At 70.1% G+C, this 1,405-nt stretch overlaps 1 protein-coding gene across 1 annotated transcript in view; it reads right to left on the bottom strand.

Annotated features, from left to right (window-relative positions):
- The window catches only part of OPLAH (5-oxoprolinase (ATP-hydrolysing)), a 41,342-nt gene that overhangs the window by 24,907 nt on the left and 15,030 nt on the right, over positions 1-1,405 (bottom strand). The window contains exon 2 of the mRNA XM_014956139.1: positions 891-1,087. Within this exon, the coding sequence (XP_014811625.1) occupies positions 891-1,087 (197 nt within the window). The remainder of the gene's footprint in view (positions 1-890; positions 1,088-1,405) is intronic.

Below are 1,405 nucleotides of genomic sequence, written 5' to 3' on the forward strand. Positions count from 1 at the left end.
TGGCACGTGGCCGGGGCTGGCGCGGGGCCGTGGCCGGAGCCCAGCGGCCGCTCACGGGACGTGGCACCGGGATCCGGGGACGTCCCCACGCCACCAAGGACGTCCGCGGCGGGCAGAGGACACGGACGGGCCCACCCGGCCGGTCACGCGGGGACACGGGGACGTGACGGCCCGACCCCCGCTCGGTGGGGGGGGGTCACCTGGGGACACGCTGCCCCAAGGCCGGACGGTGCCGGTCACGGGGACGTGACAGCCCAGGGGCCAGGGGGGGTGGGTCACGGGGACGTGCCACCCCGTCACTGTGGGACACAGGGATGTGGCACCCTGAGCCTGGATGGTGTGGGTCAGGGGGATGGGCCACCACAACCCTGGAGAATGTGGGTCACACAAGCACTTGCCGCCACAACCCCAGATGGTGTGGGTCACAGGGGGATGTGCCACCCCAACCCTAGAGAATGTGGGGTGACGAGGATGTGCCACCCCAGTCCCTGATGGTGTGGGACACGGGGATGTGGCACCCTGAGCCCGGATGGTGTGGGTCACAGGGATGTGCCACCACAACCCTGGACAGTGTGGGTCACACAAGGATGTGCCACCACAACCCCAGATGGTGTGGGTCACGGGGATGTGCCACCAAGACCCTGGATGGTGTGGGTCACGGGGATGTGACATGGGGATGTGACATGGGGATGTGCCACCGTGATCCTGGATGGTGTGGGTCACCGGGATGTGCCACCATGATCCTAGATGGTTTGGGTGATGGGGACGTGCCACCAAGACCCTGGAAGGTGCGAGTCACGGGGACGTGCCAGCTCCATCCTAGATGTTGTGGGTCACGGGGACATGCCACCCCAAGGGTGGGGGTGCCGTGGGGTGCTGTGGGGCCGGGCCTCACCAGGTCGAAGATGTGGGGCCGGGCCTGGTTGCCGATGTGGAGCAGGTCCCGGAAGCCACGGGTGACCAGCAGGGCCAGGCGCTCGCCCCGGCGCTCCAGCAGCGCGTTGGTGGCCACCGTGGTGCCCATGCGGATCCACTCGATGCCCGACGTGTCCAGGGGCTCGTCCCGCGGCACCGGCACCCCCCGCTCCTGCCGGCACCGCCGCCCTCAGCCCCACTGCAGACCCCGGCCCCACCGCCCCACCGCGGACCCCACCATGGACCCTCAGCCCCACTGCAGACCCCAGCCCCACCGCCCCACCACGGACCCCACTGTGGAACCTCAGCCCCATGGTCCCACCACAGACCCCCAGCCCCATGACTCCATTGCCTCAGACCCACGGCTCCACTGTGGCCCCCCGGCCCCATGGTCCCACCAGTGGTCAGTGGGGGGGTCCAGGCCGGATGGGGCTGCCCCGGCCCTGGGAGGGGGCACAGGAGGTGGGGGGCCATTGGGGGGTGGGTGTCA

Source organism: Calidris pugnax, unplaced genomic scaffold, assembly GCF_001431845.1.
Source record: "Calidris pugnax isolate Ruff unplaced genomic scaffold, ASM143184v1 scaffold307, whole genome shotgun sequence".
NCBI classification, from domain to species: Eukaryota; Metazoa; Chordata; class Aves; order Charadriiformes; family Scolopacidae; genus Calidris; species Calidris pugnax.